Source organism: Melospiza melodia, chromosome 2 (genome assembly GCF_035770615.1).
Source record: "Melospiza melodia melodia isolate bMelMel2 chromosome 2, bMelMel2.pri, whole genome shotgun sequence".
NCBI classification, from domain to species: domain Eukaryota; kingdom Metazoa; phylum Chordata; class Aves; order Passeriformes; family Passerellidae; genus Melospiza; species Melospiza melodia.
In genome coordinates, this window is record NC_086195.1 from 15,990,899 (window position 1) to 16,012,394 (window position 21,496).

A 21,496-nucleotide genomic window follows, 5' to 3' on the forward strand; every position below is an offset into this window, starting at 1 on the left:
ATATGTAGGCATGGGGGAATACTTTCTATGTGTTTTAAGCAATTCCTTAAAATTTATTGGGTGGTCCACTAAGAAATTCTGTATGCTTGAGCTAGGCCTGTACTTTCTGTAATAAGTCTTCATCCTACTGTTAGTGTAAGGGGGAACAATATTTTTTTTTTTTTATCTGTGTCTGTTTGTGTAGCAAGCAGAGGAGAGCAATCCCCACATGCTGCCCCTGCCTGGCACAGTTACCTCCCTAGTTGTCTGTTACAACCTGTGTAAAGCCTGCCTTCCCCAGCTTGTGCTGAAGAACAAGGATAAAGCTGAGCAGGAGGACAGCTTTTGAAGCCACAGTGGACGTGGTTTTGGTAGGTTGAAGGGGTGCTTCTGCTGCTGGGGAGGCCCAGTCTCTCATCAGAGAAACTGGAGCATCAGAGCTGCTCACCTTGAGGGGTGACACATTCAGCACGAGTGTGGTGCTGCCTCTTGCCATTGCTGCCCTCTGTTCCCAGCTGCTCTGCCACAGCTGCCTGGGGAGGTGCTGTGGACCAGATCTGGAAATTTCTTAAATATAGCAGGGTATGAGAAGTGGAGGGGGGGATATAAAGGATTATCTCCCTCATGATGTTGGTGGTGAGGATTTAGGCTGTGAGACTGCAGTCGCCTCAGACCTGTCACAAGATATTGTGGGGATTCAAAGCATATCCATGGAGAGGTGGAAGGTGCTCCAAGAGTGATAAAAGCCCAGGGGAAGGGATCTGTAATCATAAAGAGTCATTGTTGAATATCAGAGACCTATGAGAGAACTGAGGATGGAAATTTGGCTCTCAGTCATTTGCATTGATCTGTTACCTGCTGTTTTCTAAAAGAGGGAATGGTTTAGAAATCCCTCAGCCAAGTTTCATTTGTGTCAGCTGGGTGTGTGCCCTTGACTTAAACTTGACTTGGCTTTTCTAGCTCATAGCTTTCAAAGTGTTACACATGTCCTTCCTGAGGTGGTGTGCCTTGAGCTGGGAGTCACCTCCACGTTCTGGCAGAGCTAACAGGGGATGGTACTGAAGCCTGTCTCGGAAGCACTGACTACAGGAATCCTGTTGCACGTTCAGAAACATTGAGACTGGTTTGCTGGGAGATGCTTTTATACTTTTTCCTGAGGATTTGGTGTTGGAGGTGATAAGATTTGCCTCAAAGATGAGTGGGCAAGAATGTGCCAGGCTTGTGTTCTGCTTGGATAGTGGGTGGAGTGGACACTGCATGGAACAGCCTTTGAATCAACTCTTATAACCTACACAGTGGAGAAGTTACCAATTCTATGCTTTTCATTTAAAGATGGTGTAAATGACTTTCTGTATTGCAGACCTAAAAAAAAACCAGCAAAAACCCCAACTTGAAGTCTGGATTGCAGCTGAGCCTTTAATTTGATTGTATTTCTGTCAAATACATGATTGTCCTGATATTGAGAGTCTCAATTCCTGGATTTTCTTTCTTGACAGACACTGCAGCAATACAGACTTCGGTGTGTCTCTTGCAGCTTCTGACTGATCCCCACCTAGAAGGCAGTCAGTGAAAAGCTTGGAGCTGCTTCTTATCTTTTTTTGGGTGAAGTGGGCGAGAGAATGTGGTGTGGGTAGTTTTTACAGCAAGTGTCAGTGTCAATCTTCTTGTCAGCCATGGGACCCAGCCTATGAGACCTGCTTGTCCCTCTCTCCTCTGAAAGGTTTGTGGTGGTGATCAGGCAATCCCTCCAAAAGGGGTGGGGGAGGACATTTCCTTCACTATAGGTGAGAGGCATTGAGGAGCAGCTCCCTGGTGATGAGCACTATTAGTATTGGTTTGCCCTTTGTGTGTCCTGAATAAGGTTTCTTCCATTATCTGTTCCATGTGATGATGGAAGGCACCAGAAAGTCATGTAAAACACACATTTATAGTCTGCTCCAGCAGAGTTAACTGCTTCTACTCAGTCTGTGCTCTTACCTGCAGGATTTTGGCTGTTTGGGGCTTGCTAATTTGGGGCTCTTTGCATTAGAAAGAGCTCCAGTTCCCTTCTGTGCAGCTAGATGATTGCAGTCATTTGTGATTTCTTGTTTCATGCTGGAGAAAGTAAAGAGATAGAAGATTGTTCTGTTCAGGAGTGCTAGTTGTGAAAAATCTACAGCCTTTCTGCAAGAACTTATGTTCAAGTTGGCACATCCATACAGTTTCTGGTCATTTTTGATTTACTTGTCTTAAGATACTCCTTTCAGGTTTGTTAAAGACTTTTGTGCTTGTCAAAACACTAATATCCCAAGGGTGGAATTAAAGGAGAGCTGGTAGCAGGCTTGAGGCCATTTCTCCCAAGAGGGAAGTTGTCTGAGTCCAGTTCCAAAAGTCAAGGGAAAGAAAATAAAAGGTGAGAGTCCCATTAATATTTAAAAACTATCTAAGCATAGTTACTGATAACTCTTCCAATGAGTCACTTATTGTAACTAACAAACACAAGCAGCACTCTGAACCTAATAATGCTGCTTAGTTAAAAAAATAGTTCTTCATTGTCGTGTTATGTGTGGGTTTTAGGTCTTTAAAGAGACTGGGGCAGTTGTTGATTGTTGTAAAGTTGTTTATTGCATGAATGCATCAGCCTGGAAGGCAAAGAGTTCAGAGTAGTAAAGTTTGTGCTAAAAGCTTTCTGGCACAGAGTCCCGATGTTCTGAGCAGGGGCAGCAGAAGCTGCTACCACACCTTTTTTTGCACCCCAATACAGAGGGATTTTATTAATAAATCATCCAGTCAGCTAAAAACACGATTCTGAAACATTCTTCCTACAGTTATCTGGGCTTAATTCTAATGTGTGAAAATAATGTCAGTTCTTACACAAAATCTATGTATGTAGTTCTGTCTGTTCTGTCTAGAAATGTAAGCAACGTTCTGCTATGTTTTCATTATGTCTGGAGCTAAGTTAATCTTTGAAAGGTATCACTACTGAACTTTAAACTAGGCTTTAGGGGTTTCTACTAGCTAACACAGTTTCTTAAGGCACTTAAGATATATTTCTACTTGCTTAAAACTAAAACTTGCACTCCTACTTCATGTCTGTGTGGCTTAATATATTTCAGTTTCTCTAAAGGTACCAATTCAGTCCCTGCATTCTTTTCTCTCTCTGAGCGATTCAGAGAAGCTTCTATTTCATGCATTCCAACACTTCATGTTTTCATAGTGACAGTGTCTCCCAAAGTACAGCAGAACATCTTGGAGAAATTCAGAGCCCAGAGCAGCCAGGTCCTGGCATCTCTGCTCCATCATGACTTGTCTTTTCAGAAGCACCTGGATGCCTTACTTGCAAACTGTAGGGCCTTCACTTGAGTCAAGTAATTCTGCTACAGACAGGCTTACTACCTGATACCATCCTACAAAAAAACTTGCTTTATATGGAGCCATAAAAAGGTGACTTAAACCTGGATTTAGCAAAGTTTACAAATTCTGTATAGATTGATTTGCAATTCTGGTGTTACACTGGGAGTCTTGTTGCGGGGGAGCGACTGCTGCCTTCATATGGTGTGGTTCTCTGTGAGGAAATCCTACTGCGTGGGTCATTTTTAGGAGGTGCATGAGATGAGCACTTCTTTCCACTAAACAAAAGGAATGTCATCATTGGAAATTACAGCAGTCCTCCTTATCCTAAGGCAAGATCTAGGATGTGCTGTCACAGTCTTTCTCACGCTTTTAGGTATGATTGTTTAGCCAGTCTCAGAAAGAATAAGGAATTGGTCGTTATGTGTGCCCAGTTTCTAGCTTATCAGTCTGGCAGATCAAATTCTGTACAGATAGTTGGGTGGAGTTTAATGGTACTTTTGTCTTTTTGGTGTTTACATACCCATTTGAAAATGAAGAATAAAGTTCAGAACTGAAGGGAAGGTAGGAAGAAAGAATTCGATTGGCATGTAAAAACACTGTCACTTCTAAAATTTACCAGAAGAGATGGTAGTAGTGAATCTTTGAAGCTTGTTGGGCATGTACCACATTTGGAATATGTTACCCAGAGACTGTGGTGGGTTTTTTTTTTTTGTTTTTTTTTTTGTTGGTTTTTTTTTGTTTTTATGGTGGTTTTTTTTGTTGCTGTTGTTTCTGAAATACTGTTGTAAGATGTATTTTCATGGGTGAAATATAGGAATATAGATCACAATATTGCTTTTCTTTGAAAAATAATGAATAGTGGCATTGGAGCATCATATCTAACTTTGACTAGTATGACTTCAAGTAAGCAAAGGGCCTGAAGTTAATCATGCTGTGCAGTCCTCAGATATGTCTTTAGGCTATAAGAGGCAGTGATAACTTCATATTTGAGAGTTCAGAGAGCAAATGCTTTATCTTGTCCTTGGGGTGCTTTGGAGTTGGATTCTTTTTGCTTCACTATCTCTTGCAACAATTACAACCTTGTGGTTTGTTGCATGAAAAGATTGATTTTGGAGCAAAAAAATAAGTTATACAGGTTTTTCTTTAGAACTAAGCTATTGCTACATCTTGCAAATAAATATCTGGTTAGCTCAACGAGCAGTTTCTAGTTTAGGAGGTGGCTTGTCTAATGCCTGCCTGTGGGGTAGGCAGCAGAAGTATGCTGTATATTCTTCTCTTAAGATCCTACTGTTTCAGCCATGAGGTAATCATACCAAAAAGTCAAGTATAGCAAGGAGTGATACTTTGTTTGAGCAGCCGGTGTGACTGAGGGGTGTGAGGCGCTGGGTCAGGCATGTGGGTGCTCACTACTTCAGGTAGTGCCTTAAAGCTTGCGTGTTTTTCTCCCTTTTCAGTTTCAGTTCATTAGGCAAAGATTTAGTTAGAGGAATTATTTGAGCACTGGGAGTGTCAGAAATGCCATACTTTGCTAGCTCAGACTAGTTCTCTGTCTCCCTGAGTGTTTGTACAAAAAAACTACAGAAAATACCATAGCATATATAGATTGGCATTGACCTGGGTGCATTCTTTCAGTTTCAAATGGTTGGTTGTTCATTAACTTTAGAGCTGTTGATAGATCTGTTTTTGCATCTATGTTTCTGGGCTTTAAAGCATTTTGTGGTAACTAAATCTGTAGGCATGGTTATGTTGTCCAAACTTCAGTTTTTAACCAGTTACCCAGTAATTTAATTCTGCTTTAATCCTTTGTCTTTGCTAAATAATGAACAGTCATTTAATTCCTGTTCACCAGTCCATTACTGGTGAGTTTGCATATACTTTCATCACTTTTTTATGAAGTTCCTAGGGTTTTTTTTTTCATTCTTTCATAGCTTTTATGAGAAGGGTTGTCAGGAGCTACCTTCAGGAGTCAGGGGCAGCACTGTCATAGTGCATCCATTATTTGGTGTGTGTCTAGTTAGTAGGTTATTAACAGGTGAAGTACAACAATGAAAAAGAGTGATTTTTTTGTACCTGGTTTATTTTGGATGGAGTATGTGATAACCTAGCAGTTAAGATTTTATGGAATAGTTGAAGTTTACAAGAAGTCTGCAGTCATGTAAAATTTTGATGTATATGACAAATTTGAAGTTCAGTATGTATGAAGCTCAGGATATAACTTGATGCAAAAACCTTTTCCTTTATAAACTTTATTTTTAAAGCTTTGTTTGTTTGTCCCCTCTATCATCTACAGTATTCAACACATACTAATGTATTTTTCATTGCTGCAGCTTGCTTGTGAGCTTATTAGCATTTAACAGCAGGTTGAATAGACATTGATAGCATTAAAAAATGGAGAGAAAAATGGAACAATGATCAAATATTTAAATCTTTATAAAGAAAATATACTGTGTTTTAAGATCAGCAACTAGAGAAAAGTTGCTTGCTTAAAATTGGTATTGGAGGTTTGCCTTTGACGTGAAACATCCTAAAAATATACCTCACCCTAACTTTGAAGCTTCTAGTACTACACTTGTTAAAAAACTTCCTGATGTAATTTGTAATTAGAATAGTAAATTATATAATTTTTACAGCTTCAAGAAACTGATAAACGCATGAGAGAAGATGACAAGATCGAGATCAAGATCACCACGATGGAAACCAAGGTAAATATCTACAGCTTGTGTTCTGAAATGTAGCTCTACGAAAGGATTTGTAATTAGGGCCTAAAACTTGCTTTAAAGAAAGAAAATGGCATGCAGAATTGCAATTTGTGAAGTGTGTTTTGAAATCTCTAGTTTGTTGTACAGCTGAACACCTGTAATTTTTTTCCCAACTTGTGATTTTATTACAATTTCTCTTAAGCTGGAAATGTTCAGTTTTTGCAGTCTTTTCACCTTCTGTATTCTGGGATTTACAACTACCTTGAGCACAAAATCCAAGCTCCAAACTAGTTAGGGTCATTTTTTCTCAAGCACCACCTTGTGCACTGAATGTCTGTAACTTGCTTTTGTTTTGCTTCGTGGCCTACAGGGAGGAACCATTAAAAATTAGGGTTTTTTTTTTTTTTTAAGTTTTCTGGTTCAAACACCTCGGACTTTCTGAAGTTTGGGGCTGATTTGTAAACTGATCTTTAGCACAGTTAGACATGCCTTGCAGCATAACAGAGAGTGAAAGCATGTGGAAATGTGGGAGTCGTTGCCCTTCTCCTTGGACATCAGCCTGGTAGCGCGTGTCTTTGACGTTTGTCACCAGGATAACATCCAGCTTACTTCATGCTGGGAGTTACCTGCCACATTTTTAAGACTTGCAGTACAAATTTGAGGTGCTAAAATCAGGAGGGTAGAATACAATTGCAAGCTTTTGAGACTGTGAAATTACTGCTGGTTTTGGGTATCTCTTCAAAACAGACTTCAGTTGTGATGACCAAGACCAAGGGAGTTTGGATAACTCAGAAAAATGTGTAGGGCTCTTCACTTGTTTCTTTTGTTTTTAAAAAGGGAAATCCTACCTATGTCCACACTAGATTGAGAGTTGTGAATGTCATTTGAGTAAGGGCAGCCCCAGCTCTCATTAAAATGCAAGCCCTAACCAGACCAATGTGGGATGGCAGCCACAGTGTAGGTGCTGTTGGAAATCAGCCATTATGGTTTTAGGAACATCTGTGGTTCTGAGTTTGAACTCATTTGCAGAAATGGAGAAAATTGTTCTTCCAAACTCTTCATTTGCAATATGTGCACAAAGGAAACAGCTTATTTCAACTTGGTTTTTGATGTTTTTTATTAAACAGTGTGTAAAGAGTGTGCAGTGAATACTTGAGTATAAGCAGGACTGTTACGTCTGCGATTATTTCTGGTTGTCATTAGTGGCCTGTGCTGTTTTTTCTTTATTTTAAGGAGATTTTAGCTAACAATTCCTAACAGGTTGCCCTCGTTTTTGTAACTGTAGGTGAAAATGCAGAGCTGAGTGATGCAATTGAATCTTTAATTGCAAAAGCTGCAGTGAGTGTGGAAGAGTGTGTGTATACATGTGTGAACATGTACATACAATTATCCAAAAGGCCAAAGCATCTTTCTCAAACTTGTTTTTTTATTCAGGAAAAGGCCTACCTGTATGACAATTTAAATACATTTTGTAACGTTTCAGTCTTTCAGTTTCGAAGGTTGGTTTGGCATGCAAAGAAAATGTGAAAAAGCATTTTCCTCCCCTTTTAAGTTTCTTCATACACTTTTTTTTCCTTCCCTTTTTTCTCTTTGCGCTGAAAAAGAAAGATAGGGAATGCTTGAGAAGTGCAAAAATATGTATAACAGTTGTTCTCAATGTAGTGGAAACTTCATGTATATGAAATTATTTTTAGTTTTAAATAAAACACTTCGAAGAGACAAAAATGATTGACTTGCTGCAATTTCAAGTGTGTATTTTTACTATGAAAACTTTCAACAGAGTAAAAGTAAGCCTAGTACTCAGCCAGAAAAATGCCACTTCGATATCTTGATGTTAATATTTTTACAAGCTGATTAAAATTATGTACTGAACTCTACTTCCTTAGGAAATAGATGTTCTCATTAAGAAATTGATGTAATTTTATGGAACTACTCAAAGTGGATTTTATTTTTGCTTTAGGTCCTTATCTCCAGCTTTTAGGACTCCAGAGCACCATAGGCAAAGACATGCTCATGTTAATTATGACTGTGAATATAAAAGCTTTCGTAAGGACCCAAAAAAGTCTATGCCTTGGAGAACAGAAGATGAAAAGTATGGACAAAGCAATTCCAGGTTTGCACCTCATGGAAATAACCACCAGAGAATATATGAACGTAGGTCACCTTCACCAAACTTGAAAAGAATTCCCATGGAAGATGCTTACAGTCATAAGCCCTACAGAACACATTCATCTGAAAGGACTGAAAGCAATAGGAGATGCCAGTTACCACCAAAATACTCGGAAGTACCTTATAAAGAGCATGATCGTCCGTTTTACCAGCACAAAATGGAGGACAGATACATGTTTGATCACTACAAAGTCACTGGAAATGAAAAAGGAATGAAACCTTTTCATAGACCTTTAGGGGCTTCATGCAAACTTGAAAGAAAATGGCATGAAGATGACTTGAGGCACCAGAGATTACATGAAGAGAAGTATGGTCAGTCACCCAGAAGAGTTTCTGATGAATTTACGGCAAGGAGCTCTTTACAGAAGAGGTATAGGAATAAAATAATTAAACCCTGGGTATTGTGGTGTAAAGCCTCAAGTGAAAGTCTGTTTTCATTATAGTTGAAGATATCCACCTTGAAACACGTTGGCCACTTTGTAGTTTAATTATGGGCGACTGGTAGTAGTGAAGTATTTGTCTTTTAAGTAAATCGTATTGCTGGCTAGAGTATGAAAGGATAATATTTCCCTCTTAAGAGCCCCTGCACATCTGTACCTTGGCGCGAGGGATTATGGGTTAACTGGCCACGCATTCTGCTGTCCAACATTCTGCACATATAAGTTCTCGCTTTCTTCTCTAGTGCAAGTGTAAATTGCTTTATGTCAACACAGGTATCCTGAAGATCACGATTACAGAGAATATGGGCACGCGTCTAAAAGGGCTAAGGAAATGGAGAGGTATGACGCTGGAGATGTAGCGAGAAATTCCAAGTGGAAGCAAGAACGTTCTTTTCCACCCTGCCAGGAAAAGGAGGAGCAGAGATACCCGGGCGCGCAGTCGCAGCGCTCGGCCGAGAGGGAGCACCTGGGGGGGCCTGTCCCAAAGATAGCCTACGAGTACAGCCACAAACGGCGCCGGCAGCCCGACGGGGAGAAGCCTTTTGCAGCAGACAGAGCTCCCAAGTACGTGAAGCAGGAAGAGCAGAAGTACGGCTTTTCCAAGGGTGCCCGGAACAGCAAGGAGCTGGATTACTGCCCTGGGGGCAGAGCCAGGCGGACTGAAGAACGGCACGTTGAGGAACCTGTTAAATGCAGTTCAAAGAAGGGCTGCAATGCTTGTGTTAACTCTTCCAAAACAGATGTTGAGCTGAGGTCTTGTAAAAACAAACTGAATGAAAGAGTGAGGAAAGATGGGGAATTGAGGAAAAACGTAGATTCCTCCAATAGCCAGCGTGATGCAAGTCATACTGTTTCAGATGTCAAAGTGTCAGAGGCCAACTGTATGAGAGAACATCTCACAGTCAAAGTGGATATGAAGAAAATGGTGACCAAGTACAGGTATTGGTTTTCTTTCACCTCTGCTTTCTTGCTGTCTCTTTACAGTTTCTGAATATTGGAGGGAAGCATGGTTTCTTTAGGACAAGGACAAACTATGATTGTACCTTTTTGGTTTTATTTCTTCTAAAATGGTAACTTTCCTGTCTGGGCAAGTTAATTATTAAACCTCTATTAAAATAAACAAATACAACCCACCAACAAAAACCAACATTTTATGGAGATGTAGGAAGTGGAAAGAGTAGATATGCCTGACACAAACCTGTAGTTGGAAGTTGATTATGATAAGTCAGTGTGTTATTTTTATTTAAAAGCAAAACCCTCAAAAGACCAAAACCCAAATGCAGATAAATGTAGTCCTGTGCTTTCATCTGAAATACAATAGTACTTTTTTAAACTGTCTTCCCTTCTTTTTTCTAAAAATCAGCTAACCTGTAAATACATAAATCTCAAGCACATATTCAGATATTCAAGATTTCAAGTTCAGTGAAACTGCAAAAAATGGGAGATCTCTGGGTTGTCATGTATTGTTATAACAAAGTGGCAACCTGTTGAGGCATCAGAACTGAAAAGCAGTAGAGTCTGCTTACAAATGTCTTCTGTGTAATACTTGTGTTTGTGTTTAGCATTCCCGGTGCTGGCTGCAATGGAAGAAAAAGTGACATTAGTATAAATTTTTAGATGATAAATACACAATAGAGAGTAAGCAGCTTGGTTTTGATAGGTTCTTGCAGGGTTTTCTGGCTTGTTGTCATGCTGTTGCAGGCCAGAATATCTTATATTGGTAGTAATGGCTTTTGGAAGACATTACCTTCCTTTCCAAAATGATCAGCCTTCATTTTAAAGGTATTTTGCCTGTTGTCCCAAATAAAATATCTATATTAATTTTCTTCTCTTTGCACTATAAAAAAATATACAATACAATGTAGAGTTACAAAGACAAGTTACTGCCTATAAGGAGCTAATACTAAAGACTGAGGAAAGGGAAGTGGAGTAATGCCCATTGCCCACAGTTGGGCTAGGATGAGGATTTGACTTCCTGACTGATAATGTAAGGACAATTGTTGGGTTTTGTTGCAAACCCACAGGACGATTCCTCTATATAGGAGACTCTTGCTGCTGTTTTTGAAGGTCATGCACAATGGACATGGTAGTTGTTTGCAGACCAAAGAAACCACTGCATTGATTACAGCTAATTTAATGTATGGATGGTTTGCTTCTGCAGCCAAAAGTGCTAAATATTTTATTTTTGCAAGATAAGAACGTTAATTTTGCAAAAGCTGACGGCTTGGAATATTCATATTACTTTAGGCATTTAAGAAACACCTGACTTGAAATGACTCAGCTGAAAATAATAGTTTCTTTATAAACCTGGGAAGCAGGTAGATAAACCTGAGGTTGCTTGGATTCCTTCTTGCATGCATTTATTCCCAGTTTGCTAGGGAAAAATAGATTATTTCTGGCATCTGCTAGAGGCTATTTCTGATACAATTTTTGTATGGAATTCTAGTATTGTATGCTTCTAATACAGTGTGGCCAGGCACATAATCACTTTGCAGATTGAACAATTAAAAGTCCTCTTCCTAAAATCTTTTATCTGAGCTCTTAGAGTCTTTAATTTATATTTTAGAATGACAGGCATTTTCCTTGCAGCAAGAACAGTATGGTTGCTGAAGTGTTGGCTTTCTTGTCAAAATAATCTTTGAGCAGCAGTGTAACCATTTGGTGTGTAAACTTACTTAGAATGAGTAAAAATTTACAAAAAGATGGTAAGCATGTTCTTTCACACACTGCTACTGAAGCAGTTTCACTGCTGTTTCACTAGGCTGAAGTGATGATTCAGTTCCTAAAGATCAGAGACTTTTTTTCTTATCTCTGAACTGTTCTTGAAAATTGCCTGGTAGTTCCTTCTAAACAAGACACAGGCATAACTGCATTTCAGAATTATTCTAAAGATGTCTGTCAAGATCTTAATTTTTATCTATATTTTATAATCTAGTTGAATTAAATTTAAAAGTCACAAATTTTCTATTGCATACTTCACAGAAACAAAGATTCCTAAGAGTGAAATTATCTCTTCATATTTTATGATAGATTTTCTTCCTTATGGCATTACTAGTTTTTTAATTAAAAAAGGTACAAAATGAGATTTTTGCTTTTAATCCCATTTATTCACAAAATGAACTTCTTAATTTGTTTTACTCTACTTGTCTATTTCAAGTTTTCAGATTTAGATATTTGCTTTAAAATAAACCTTACATTTTTTTTATTTTAGGACTGCTTCTAGTCACACTACAGAGAGACAGATGTCCCATGATCTGGTTGCTGTTGGCAGAAAAAAAGAAAACTTTCATCCAGTGTTTGAGCACATGGCATCTGTAAAACAAAACATTGAAAACGACCCTTCAAAAGAATTTACTCAGGAAATAATCACAATTATTCATCAAGTTAAAGGTGGCTGTAGTATTTGAAGTATATGTATGTTTATGTATCTATTACAGCTATATATATATATATATATATATATATATATATGCACATTACAAATGCAGATTCCTAAATCCAAAGCTGGTGGTTTAGATGTGAGGTCCCTGTAAGTCTCAGGTGTTTGCCATTGGCTTTGTTTGTATTTTGGCTTCCTTTTGTATTTAAGGAAAATGTGGGTTGAGGATTTAAAGTAGTTGGGTGGAGGATGACTGCAGGAAGGTCTCAGGCCATAACTGAGGCATTATTGTGGAGATTAAAGATCAAAATGATTTTATGCTAGTATGGGAGAGTAACCTGCTTGCTTAGAAAATACGACAGGAATAAGGGAGCTTTGCTGTAATCACAGCTCTCTAGTTATGTATAGTTCCTTTAAATTTTCAGATTAGTGTTTAGGCAGCTGCATCATGCTCAGTGTTGAATCTGTATATCTTTATGTATAGATTCAAGTAGTTTGAGTACTACCATGGTAGAGCTGACAATTGGGTTTAATCTTATCAAATAAGAGTGTCTAAGTTGGGCTGGTCTAATCTTTCATTTGTGAATATTAAACTGCAAGTGGAAATAGTTTGAAATTTCATTTCAATAGAGTTGTCATGGTATCCTTAAGTGTTAATCTTTTAAAAGATAGATTTTCCCACTGCATTTCAAATACTACAAATAACATTCTTGTATTTAATATCTCTTCACAGCAAACTATTTTGCATCTTCTGACATAACTCTGCACGAACGGTTCTCAAAAATTCAGGATAAATCAAGTGCAAATACAAAAGAAGTGAAAACACATCTGGATCCAGAAATTCACAGGTAGTTGTTGAACTTTTGGTCTTAATTTATTTGCATTAAGGTAATTAATCTTCAGTAGACTTTACACAGTGTGAAGTTTTTATTAATTATTTTTACCTGCCTGTATCTTTAACACATTCTGTAGCCTGGTCAAGAATGCTTTTGCTTTTACAGTGATGGCATTTGTTTTTATGCAGTATTTTTGTGTTCCAGGAGGATTGACATGTCTCTAGCAGAACTTCAGAACAAACGAACTGTGCCATCTGAGTCCCACCAGGTACCTTGGTTGCTTAACTTTTTTGGCAAGCAGTGAGTTGCTATTAGAGATACATTATACATGTAAGCAATGTTTTCCCCTTGCTGTTGGGACATAATTTCTACATGCTGTGAAGGCCAGCAGTAGTTCTGGGTGTTTTGAAAAAATGCACATCTGAACATATTTACAGATACCGCAGTGTATGGTACTGTGTTCACTGAGCAGCAAAATGCAGATGTGTTCTCCTGAGTAGCTGGAGTGTGATTATTCCTGCTGCTTGAACTCCTGTCTGGTTTTAAATAATGTAAATACTGAGTCCCTGACTGATGTGTGGTTCTTGGTTTTCCTCTGAGTTAAAAAAACCTTAATGTTTCTTCTACCGTAATGTTACAATGACTGAAAATCCACATAATTCCTCAGAATGCTATTTTATCCCATGTTTTCATCTGGGCTCATAAGATTTTCTGTCTTCCCCTTTAAAGCTCTGCTTGCTATGATATAGTAACCATTCCTTTTCTATAGTACAGGTACATGGAGATTCTCCTTAATTAAGGATAGTAGAACTTAAGATTTACTGAAACTTACATAAATATTTCTGCCTTGGCAACTCCATGCAGAATTCCAGTGCTCTGTGCACTGTTGTTTGGAAACTTGTACAAAGGCAGATGGTGCAGGGAAGGATAATTTTTTAGGACCACTTTTTATTGCTTTAGGCTTTGGATCCTTGGGTTGCTGTGAACCTGTCCTTTGTGCAGATAGCTGAACTATGTTAGCAGGTTATGTACAGGGTGCTGCCCCTGAAGGACAGAAGCAGGTTGGTGTTGAGTTCTTAGCAGCTAACTTGGCTTCAACCCTTCCTTTTAACTAGAACATTGTAAGAGTGTTAGAAGATCCAAATGATCTACGGTATGATATAGAAAGGAGAAGAAAAGAGAGATTGAAGAATGAAGATGAGAGAGTGTTTCATGTAGATGGTGTAACTCCAAGGTAATGAGCAAATAATCTTGTTGGCCCAAGCCTATAGTTCCCTTATTTGTTCATTTTAGGCCCCTTGCGCAGTTACATTCACATTTGTGGTGATTCTTTTCCAGTTAGGCCTTATAAGTTTGACTGGGGCTGAAATCCAACTGACATAGATTGCAAACTACTCTGTAATGAGGTGTTACCTTGAAAGAGGTTAAACTGCAGTGGGTGAAAATGAAAAGCAAGCACAAACTGTAGCACTGAATGAGAAGAGAGGACAAAGTTAATTTGAAAAATTTTGACATTTTTAAACTCTTCCATGTGCCATTCTCTTGGTATTTTGCAGTTCTGTAAAAGCGTTCTAGGATGAATATATTGTTTTGTTGCCCTACTGGTTTGGTAATAAAATGTGGACTATCAGCAAATACTTGGAATTTTTCCCATTCTTGGAGAATTTGAAAACTTAGATTTTTGGAATAGCGTTTTAGTCCTATGGATTCCTCCAGCAGGTTTGTTAAATGTTTTTGCCCCAAAGGTGTTTGCTAACCTCAGTCATCCTGTTTCACTTTTGATGCTGTGAGGTTGGTTGATTAGAGAGAGGGACTGTTAATAGAAATGTTGATTATTGAATTTCCAGAGTGTAATAAAATGTATCCACACAGCAGTCATAGTTTCTTGTGCAGATTTTTCTTCGAGTGCTATTCCTTGTTCATTTTAAGTGCAGTCTATAATAGCAACTAATGGCAATACACACATTTGGAAAAACAGACTTAAGAAGCTGTAGAAGAAATTTCTTGAATTTGGGATTCTTGAATCAAAAACGTTAAGGTTAACAAGTGGAGGAAAAAATCCCTGGACTTGCTTCATTTCCCCCAACACACTTCCTCAGTTACTGTCCTGCTTATCTTTTCTGAGAAGTGTAAGTTTCCCTGCCAAGTATGGATGTCCTGGAGTTTGTTGTCAGGGGTTCCAGGCTGAGGGCAGTAATGGCATGAGTGATATATAGAATTTTCCTGAGGTTGAGAGGCTTTCATAGCTCACTTGAGATACTGGCAGTGCCTCTGAGCTTATCAAGTGTGCTGCTGTTTTTTTCCTTAATTTGTTTGCAGCTATGAAAACTGTTTCTGTGTGTTTTATGAAAAATACAAAGTCTGACTTCTAGCGGTTACTTTTCATGGTAAATATTTTATTTAGAAGTTTGTGGATGCATCTTTATTAGCAATAATCTTGGTAAAAAAATATAGAAACAACAAAACAGTTAAAAACAAGCAAGCAAAAGCCCAAAGGCAGAATCAGCTGCTTGCTGAGGATGAAATGGGGAATGTCGTGGCAGGGCGCGTTCAGGGCAGCCTGGGCGGCGTTGTGTGCAGGGAGCGCTGCCGCCGGCAGAGGGCAGCAGTGACCGCGGCACGGCTGAGCCGGGAGCAGAGCCGGGGCCTCCCCGGGCAGCGTCCCTGCTCCTCGGCCGTCGGAAAGGGAATACACATGGCCCTGGAATTCTGAGCTGGGACTAGGGATTTGTTGGATTGTCCTAGGAAAATTTACTTATAAGCTGTAACTTTGCATTTGTGATACAGATGCTAGAATAAGCTAGTTTAAAATACGTGGTGTTGATATGCTGTGGATTTAGATGTTAATTGTTCTCACTCTCTCTCTCACACATCAGGAACCAGCAAAGCTGTAGTCTTTCAAAGTTACAAACATCTCAAGTTGATGGTTTCCAAAAGCCTATGAGGTTTATTAAGCCACCTTTCAGGAAATTTATTGGGAGACCTCATCTGGTAAGCCTAAATGTAGAAATAGTAGCTCCTGCATTGTTGATGTATTATGAATATTTTGCTTCATTGTCTATGCTGATGTAAATTTAACAATCTGTGATGTCTTGCCCTTTTAAATTTTGAGTGAGGCTTTTTTATCTTCTGTCTGTGCTCAGCAATGAAACTACTCATAATTTCACAGTTCTAGTGCAAGAGCACTTCCTCAGGTATTTTTGAAGCAGAGATTAGTACATCTGAACTAAAACCACTTTGATACCACTCCTTTTCTTTTCATAAAAGAAGTTTGTGTCTAATATCACATTTCTTCCACATAATGGTGTAATTACCTAAATTATAAAATAGTAGGCTTTGTTATTGAGCAGATAATCTGAACTAATGTTAAGTAGTTTGAGAAAAAAGAATACTTTCCTGCATTCTAATTGTCACTGGTACAAAGGGAAGGCCTGAATCTTGTGTGGGTGGTATGGTTACTGAAACAGTGTTTCTTTTCTCTTCATTATGATAAAAGTTCTGTAAAGCACTTATTTTAAATAAAAATGAGGAGCAAATTACAGAAATAACAAGAATTATCTGAAAAATGTTCCTGGGGATGAAATGTTAAACAATGCATTGTCACATCTCTTGAATATTGCATTTTTGAAACCTAGTTTTGGACAATTATACTTTAGGCTATCTTTCTGCAGTTTACTTCAATACTGAAGTGGGCAAGACAATAACATTAGGTCCAGTACAAGTAAATTTGTCTCCTGTGTAAAGTTCTTTCTAAAGAATTGTAATCAATTTCAGGTGTTTCTAATGGTTAACCTGGGGAACTGATGAGACCAGAAAAGCTTTTTTAATGTGTGCAGTATAATTCTAAATCTTTTTTTTTTTTCTAAACTTTTTTTTTTCTGATGGCTGCAAAATAAGGAGGACACTAACATAAGTTGACATTCTTTATACACTGTAACTAATACCCTATGGAGAGGGTTCCAGGAGTCCATGAGACTTAGTTCTGAGGTCCATGAAAAGAAGCTTTCATGTAGTCCACTCTCAAATGTAGCTGCTTTGCAGATAAAAAAGTGCCTCCTTCAGTGTAAAGAAACACACGTTTTTAATGGTAAAAACCATTACTTATTCAAGACTAAGATTCAGGTCTCCCAAAGCAAGTGCCAATGGCTCAGTAACTGCATTGGGTCTGGAGTTCATTTCCCATGGCAGCCCTCCCAGTGCTGTGCTTGGCCCTGGTGCAGGAAGGTGCTGGTAGCACCCAGCGTTGGGCTGCTGCTGGGCACGGCTCCTCATGGCAGAGCTGCCTCTCCTGCTTCCCACCCCACACCCAGCCTGGGCCTGGGCAGGGTCTTGGGAGAGACCATAGCCAGGACAGCTGACCCAAACTGACCATATGACCTCCTCTGCTCAGTCAGGAGAAAGGAAATAATAGTAATAAAAGCTCAGAAAAAGGAAGGAGAGTGTGGGAGGTAATTGGTTATTGTGACATTTGTCTTCTGGAGCAACCACTGTGCACTGAAACCTGCCTTCCTGGGAAGGGGCTGCACATTGCCTGCTGCTGGGAAGTAGAGAAGAAATCTTACATTTTTCTTTGCATCTATGTGCAGTCTTTGCTTTTGCTTTATTAAACTGCCTTTTTCTTGACCCATGTGGTTTTAAAAATTTTATTTTCTCCCTCCCAGCCTTGCTGAGGGAGAATGATGGGGCTGCTTGGTGGGTACCTGGTATCCAGCCAAGGTTAACTCACCACAGTAATACTGTAATTGCAAATAAAAAGGAGGTTGGTTTGAAAAAGACACTTGAGTTATTTCGAAATGTGGTGAAGATTCAGGAAGATTGCATTTTCTATTTAATAGTGAACTGCAAACATGCAGCTTTTAGGAAGTCCTGCACTGCAGTAAGGAGTAACTCCTTTGGAACAACAGTAGGTGTGAAAGCTTAGGTATTAAAAAGGCAAGACATCCTGAAGACAGAATGGCTCTTAATGGTCAGCCTTTCAGAAGCTGGTTTGCAGACAAGTAGAAAAATAAAAAGCTTTAGTTAAGTAATCAAAATATAATATTTGTGATGTTAATATTCAGTAATTGGGGGTTGAGCTTAAACTTGAGAAAAACTTAGGCCTGAAAGGTACAATTGTGTATCTAAGCTTGATTGTAAGATTTGTCCATTTAGCCTTGTCCCCTCCTGAGAAAAGGAGGCTAACTAAAGAGTGAAGTAGAAAATCAGAAGCATACTTTTTTTTTTTTTTTTTTTTTTTTTTAAGGCTCTGGTTTAAGAACTTCCTAAAAAGTGGTTTGCTATACCTTTGCATCAAGTAGTTCTAATGTTAATATTTCTGTGAATGTATTTTAGTCTTAAAGAAGGTGGGGATGGGGAGATGGGGAAGGCTGTATCCAGAGTTAATTAAGGCAAGCTTTATTTTAATTCCTAGAGGTTTATTTTGAACTATAATGGGAAGTTTTTCTAATTTTTTTTTCATCTTCCTGGATTCCCAGCTTAAAGGAAGAGTGTACTTCAGCTAGGAGCTTCCTGATTTAATTTTGTTGCATGAAGAAAGTTAATTTGATTTTGTGGAGCGTCTTTATTTTCTTAGAATAGGAAGGGAACTGGGAAGTTCCTGTCTTTTTCTTGCAAAAACCATTTTGATTGCACTTCATAAAATCTTTCTTCTTCTCTTTTTGTTCTCTGAATCCTTTCTTGTCAAGGCATTGTAAGAAGCTGAATGGTTGACTTGTAGGCAATAACATAGTCTAAAAAAGAAAAAAGAAAGCCAACTTAAAAAGTTATCTTGGATTCTAACATCATTCCATTGTTTATAGCTACCCTCTCTCTCCAATAACTCCATTATTAGCAGTTTTACCAGAAAGGTTTGGTAGTTGTTAGAGGACAGAAATTCTGAGAACAGCAAAGCATGCATTTGGATTTATTATTAAATATTAGTATTTATGAAATATTTCAGGGGAGTTCTCTTCTTAGGTTCTTTTTAAAATTTATTTCAAGCTGATGAAATTTCTTCTATTAAGAGAGTTCAACACCATTGGAATGCTTGTGTGATTATTCAAGAATGGATCATAGACAAACAAATTTCTTTAATTGCTTAGAGTTCATTAGCATGTTTGTTCTGTCTGCATAGAGGACTTCAATATATGCAAGTATATGCCAACGCCTCTGTAAATATTGGTGATCATATGCAATGATGATGAGAATGACATCCTCTAGAAGTAGCTGTCATAGGGGAAGTTGGAAAAGAGCCAAAGTGTGCAGGTAGGTCAGTGGCTGAGGGAGGGCTCTGTTTTAGGCAACCACAGCTGTGTGATTACAGCTGTTCAGTGTGTTGACACAACAATTTCAATACTAGCTGTCTGTGTAAGTTGCTTTTGAAATTGTGCTTGTGTGGCAGGCAAGCAATTCTCAAATGCTCCCTTGAAATAAGGAGTTAAAAGCAGCATTTTCTAAGGACCTCAATGTGCTACACATTGTTTGTTTGCTGTGGAGGTGTGTCTGTGCTGCACACAGAGGGGTGATGGCCCTGTGCTAACCAGGAGCTCCAGAGAACCAATCCTGTCACCCTTGTTCCTGATGCAAGCCATGACTGCTCTACTTGATACATGCATTTGTTCTGGAAGGCAGGGAGGGATGGAGAACCTTAATTGTGTTGTCAGCTGCTTTGATCTCTCCAAGAGGAAGGCATTCCAGGAGGATGGTCTGTATCATCTTTAGCTTCTGCTCAGGACTCTGCTGGCCCTTCAGCTCAATGCTCCTCTTACTCCTGTTCCTTCAAAGAGTGTCATTGTGTCAAACAGTACAAGACTGAATGTGTTGCATTATTTGTTAGTATAACCTGAACAATTTATATTTTTTCTTGAATAATTTATTAACATGAAGTTATTACTGTTTTCCTTCTAGAATTCTTACTATGCTTCAAAATCAAGTGACACTTACCCCCACAGACGTATTAGAGGACACCTTGAAAATGCAGGACCCATCAGAAGGCACTTTAAGGTACAGATCAGCTTTTATAAAGTGTTTGTTTTATAAAATGGTGTTGAACCTGTTGAGTTTCATAACAGGAGACACTTTTGAAGGTATTAAGTGCCATGAAAAATAGTGTCATCAAAGCCTAATTGTTTCTGTTGGAATAATGGGAGGCTTAGCTTTTAGTAGGTGAGAGGGCTGGCAGTGGATTGAGCAGGGCTGTCCAATGTTGTATGCAGGCAGTTGAAATAAATAGGTTAATGCAGAGTCAGGAATAAGAAATGCAGGAATTGCACAATGACTAGAAAACTCATCTATCCAAAACCCAAGCTGCTGAGCTTTTTTCCTTCTTGTGACAGAAGCCTGAGCATTTTCCAAAGACTGGGAGACATGCGTTGGGTTACTTTCAAAACTGTATTACTGTTATTTCACTAACCCACTCATATAGGGATTTCTGGGGAAATAATGTCATGTGAATGCCTTGCATACTAGCTATGCATTAAAAAAAATTGAAAGTGAGGTTTTATTCTTGGGGCCTCAAGAGGGTAAAGAGATGGGCAACTGTGCTTCTTTCTCAGGTAGAGCAGTGACCAACTAATGCCTTTTAATTGTAAAATGTATCCTGGGTTCAGCAGAAAAACAAAACATTTCCTTTTCTGCTGACAGTGGCATGCTCTGCACGAGTCCAGTTAGAGTTGTTGATGTGAGAAAAGTGTAAGTCAAATCTAAAACAACTTCACACTAATTTTCTACCTTGAAATTGCCCCTACATTTTTAACATGCATTCTTAAGAGTAAAGTAATACACAGATTAGATAGTCACCTTTTCTGTTTTGTAGATAGTGAAGTAGAATTTTAATGGGTAATTAGCTGTAATTTTTGGATGTAACTTTGAAAGGTGGAGAAGTATAAATGTGGTTTGTGGGTTTTTTTTTCCCTTCTTTCCTCCTACCCCACCCCAAACATAAAAGCTATTGAATGAAAAGACTTTTCTCCAATTTAGGTGTGCTTTGCCAGCCAACCTTAGTCAGATAGCTGAGCTAACACCAACATAAACTGCTGTCTTGACTCTACTGGAGAAAGTCTTTGTCTAAGTTAAAAAGTTTGAAGTGTTCAAAGCCTGACACAACTATTTCAACACCTTAGAAGATGGTAGCCTGTTATTCTGTATCCCCACTGTATTGTCAGCCTCCAGTGATGGAGGAATCTTGCACTGACTGCTGGATCCCTGAGGCAGTCTTGGTGGTTGATGTTCCTTTCATTTACATCATTCTGCAGCTCTGCTGGTTGTACAAGCAGGAAAGTGTCCATTTAAGTTGTCACCTCACGTAGAGATGAATATTGCAGTACCCAGTGATCTGTCCCACGATGCTTTAATATTTATAGGGAAAATGGCATATGCACTTGTATTGCAGTTTGCTTATGTGTATAGCACTTTCATCATTGCCATGGAAACAGTGGTGTTGATTTGACTTCATTTCTTTAATTTTTTACGTTTAAATTCCTTTTGCACAACAGTTTTCTCGCTGTGCTGTTGATGAAATAGAGGTGACTTGACTATCTTCTACACTCAGGACTTTCTTGGCTAATTATTTAAAAGAACTACAACATACAGAGAAACAAAAACCTCACCAAAAACCCATATAGAATTCCATTCTTTGCCTTCCCCTCTCCCCACCTCCCAAAACAAGCCCCACACAGTTTTTTC

The 21,496-nt window shown here is 38.7% G+C and overlaps 1 protein-coding gene across 2 annotated transcripts in view; it reads left to right on the forward strand.

The window, feature by feature from the left end:
- The window catches only part of BCLAF3 (BCLAF1 and THRAP3 family member 3), a 29,874-nt gene that overhangs the window by 2,439 nt on the left and 5,939 nt on the right, over positions 1-21,496 (forward strand). For both annotated transcript variants that reach the window (XM_063182698.1, XM_063182707.1), the window contains 9 exons: positions 5,943-6,014; positions 7,972-8,550; positions 8,894-9,559; positions 11,832-12,010; positions 12,733-12,847; positions 13,040-13,103; positions 13,951-14,069; positions 15,712-15,826; positions 19,721-19,816. In XM_063182698.1, coding sequence (XP_063038768.1) covers positions 5,974-6,014; positions 7,972-8,550; positions 8,894-9,559; positions 11,832-12,010; positions 12,733-12,847; positions 13,040-13,103; positions 13,951-14,069; positions 15,712-15,826; positions 19,721-19,816 — 1,974 coding nt within the window. In that variant the 5' untranslated portion in view covers positions 5,943-5,973. Of the gene's footprint in view, positions 1-5,942; positions 6,015-7,971; positions 8,551-8,893; positions 9,560-11,831; positions 12,011-12,732; positions 12,848-13,039; positions 13,104-13,950; positions 14,070-15,711; positions 15,827-19,720; positions 19,817-21,496 lie in introns of those variants that run through there.